The sequence below is a fragment of the Zerene cesonia genome, chromosome 23 (assembly GCF_012273895.1).
Source record: "Zerene cesonia ecotype Mississippi chromosome 23, Zerene_cesonia_1.1, whole genome shotgun sequence".
Lineage (NCBI taxonomy): Eukaryota > Metazoa > Arthropoda > Insecta > Lepidoptera > Pieridae > Zerene > Zerene cesonia.
Window position 1 is genome coordinate 3,000,333 of NC_052124.1, and position 2,764 is coordinate 3,003,096.

Consider the following 2,764-nt stretch of genomic DNA (forward strand, 5'->3'; position numbering starts at 1 on the left):
CTGCGATGTGGTTTAAGATGAAGCGCGCTTCCCTAGAAGGTACCTGTTCACTCTTCTCTTGACGACCTCCAGATTGTACTCGTCGGGGAACACAGACTCAGGAAGCATGCTTGCGGTAAGAATGTGGAATCAAACCGCTTCGTCCGGGTACTTGGAACATCCACTATATGTCTGAGTCTGTGCGCTTCGACGACCGATAGAAGAATGGGGATAGAAGAATGGGGCGGAATCAAGCTGTGTAATTCAGCTGATGGCACAATCCGCAAGGATACCACCACGAAGGAACCACATCCCCCCACCTATACAACAACTTCGTAGTAATTTTTTTTAAAGTCGCTTACCGATCCCACCTTCTTAATATTCAAAAATCTATTTCATAATTTAATTCTTTCCTCATTGTATGCAGTTTTGACTCTGTCGTAGACGCCTAAGTTTTGAGCCACCTACCTTGCACTTTAGTAGTTCTTAAAGCTATTATTTATTATTATCATGTGTATCTCTCCATAATACTCGGGTACCTCCAGAAGGAAAGCACCCGGTCTTTTGGAAGGCTTACATGGGGACACAGATCCAACACGCAGAGGCCCTTTAGAGAATTTAATGTGCTGTGGGACACAACCCTGGGCAGTCCGCGGCCGAGGTAGGACTATTGCAAAAAAATTGAACGTCACAAAACTAGGCTATGGAAGGGGGGTGTTCGATGGATTGGTAGGTCGGGTCTATGGGAAACTATGGGCGTCTGCCTTTACAACTTCGAAAATATAAAAATAGTGGCAGACGGTGACTTGCCAGTTCGGTCGATGAGCTCCCAACACACCAACACTAGCATCATCATCGCGGGCCCGCAGGCCCGGATTCGTTTTCCCCGCTATTACGCCATTAGACACTACCACCCCCGAGGATATAGCTCTTGCATCACCATTCTGGACGGCCAATTAAGGCAAGCCAGAGGAGTTCACTCCGAACTGCCACCGAGACAGTCCGGAGGTGAGGATGCGGGCCTCCCCCGGGAAAACTAAGGACCACGGGGGCGCTACTCTCCGTCACCTTGCCACAAGGTGCCCTGCGGGTTTATTATTATTGTTATTTATTTCATCTATTTTTATACTATTCTTTATTCCATGTATTCAATATTATTTTTGTCTCACTCACATGTCATCATCATCATCATCAGCCCATATATGTTCCCATTGCTGGGACACTGGTCTCCTATGAGGGTTCAGGACATAGTCCACCACGCTGGCCAAGTGCGGGTTGGTAGATGTCACATGTCGTCGAACTTTTGATTCTTGGACATCCCGGTTTTCTCATCATGTTTTCCTTCGCCGTTTTTAGCAGTGGTGATGTTATCCACATGCGCAGATAAATTGAAAAATCAATTTATTTCCTGCTCGCTCGCTCGGTCTCGAACCCCGACTTATCGATTTTTAAAGTAAGGGCTTCTCACCACTGAGCCACCATTGCTTTTAACTCAATTGTAATGGTATTCATTTAATTATGTTAGTATCTTATTCTTCGACCCTCAAGTGGTGTTGGCAGAATATCAGCGTCAGGGTCCCCATTAACTCTACTTGACAGTAGAATACAGTGCCTTTTGTCTCGTCCTGTTTTTTCCTCTGTCTGTTATTTTTTCTTTGTTCAATTGTTTTTATTTTGTAATTGTTGTGTATTTAACGTGTTATTTTAATAAACGTTTAATCTATTTATCTAAAATACATATTACATGACATTGACTTTTTTTCTCTTATGGCAAAGAGTGACAACATAGACAAAGCTTTTTGCCAGTGGCAATTTCACAGCGGTAGTCAAATGTCATGTCTCGGTCTCAACTCTCAAATTTTTATTTTTAGTTACGATTGACTGTTGACGTTTATTTACATTGATTTATTACAGCGCTACAAAATACGAAAATGTCGGTTCTACCTTTAGGAATAAAAACACAAACACAGAAACTTCAAAGCCTCTACAAAAGAACACTGCGCAATTTAGAAGCCTATTATGATAGAAGGTAAGAATTGAATCAAAACTCTTCCCTGCACTTCGCCAGATTAATTACGTAATTTTATATCTTATTTTTCTACCATTTCCAGTTCTAATCTATGAAAACAACGCGGTACTTATTATCTTCCAATGCAAGATTTCTTTCATTTGAATTTTAAAGTTTAAAATGTAATGTAAGGTAATTGAAAGGAACATTTTGTAGTCACAGATAACCTCATTGTAGTTTATTCTCGCATTTATTGTACATGTACCCACAAATTTGTGTCAAATTTAAAGTATCTTACTCAATATCTTAATTATGGGCTAGTCTTATGTGATCTTTACAGTTACAGTATAACATTGATTTGTATTAATACTAATTATAAATAGTTTAAATTCACCGTTTGTTCATTTACAATTTGATTATGATATGTGTAGTATTCATTTCTCTTGTCATTTTTTATGCTGTTAAAATGATGCAATATGAAAGTTGTCAAATTTCAGGCATGTGTACCGTTTCCAAGCAGTGCTGTGTCGCGAGAGGTTTGACCAGATCTTGGCACTGAAGGACCAGCGGGAGTTCAACCGACGCCTGCAAGAGGAGGAAGATGCTCTCTTTGCAATCATACATCCCATCCCTAAGAAGTGTAAGTTGTGGATTACAGTAAAACTTGGTTAAGTGGGACCTGGATAAGTGAGAAACCTGCGTAACTGGAACTCATGCTGAGGTCCCAACACTTGGGCACTGAATTACCTCTGTTAGTGGGACGAGGTAAACCTCTAT

General features: G+C 40.9%; 1 protein-coding gene across 1 annotated transcript in view; it reads left to right on the forward strand.

The window, feature by feature from the left end:
• Window positions 1-1,820: 1,820 nt before the first annotated feature.
• LOC119836216 (NADH dehydrogenase [ubiquinone] 1 beta subcomplex subunit 9-like) overlaps window positions 1,821-2,764 on the forward strand; it is a 2,073-nt gene continuing 1,129 nt past the window's right edge. The window contains exons 1-2 of the mRNA XM_038361484.1: window positions 1,821-2,008; window positions 2,485-2,627. Coding sequence (XP_038217412.1) covers window positions 1,911-2,008; window positions 2,485-2,627 — 241 coding nt within the window. The 5' untranslated portion in view covers window positions 1,821-1,910. The remainder of the gene's footprint in view (window positions 2,009-2,484; window positions 2,628-2,764) is intronic.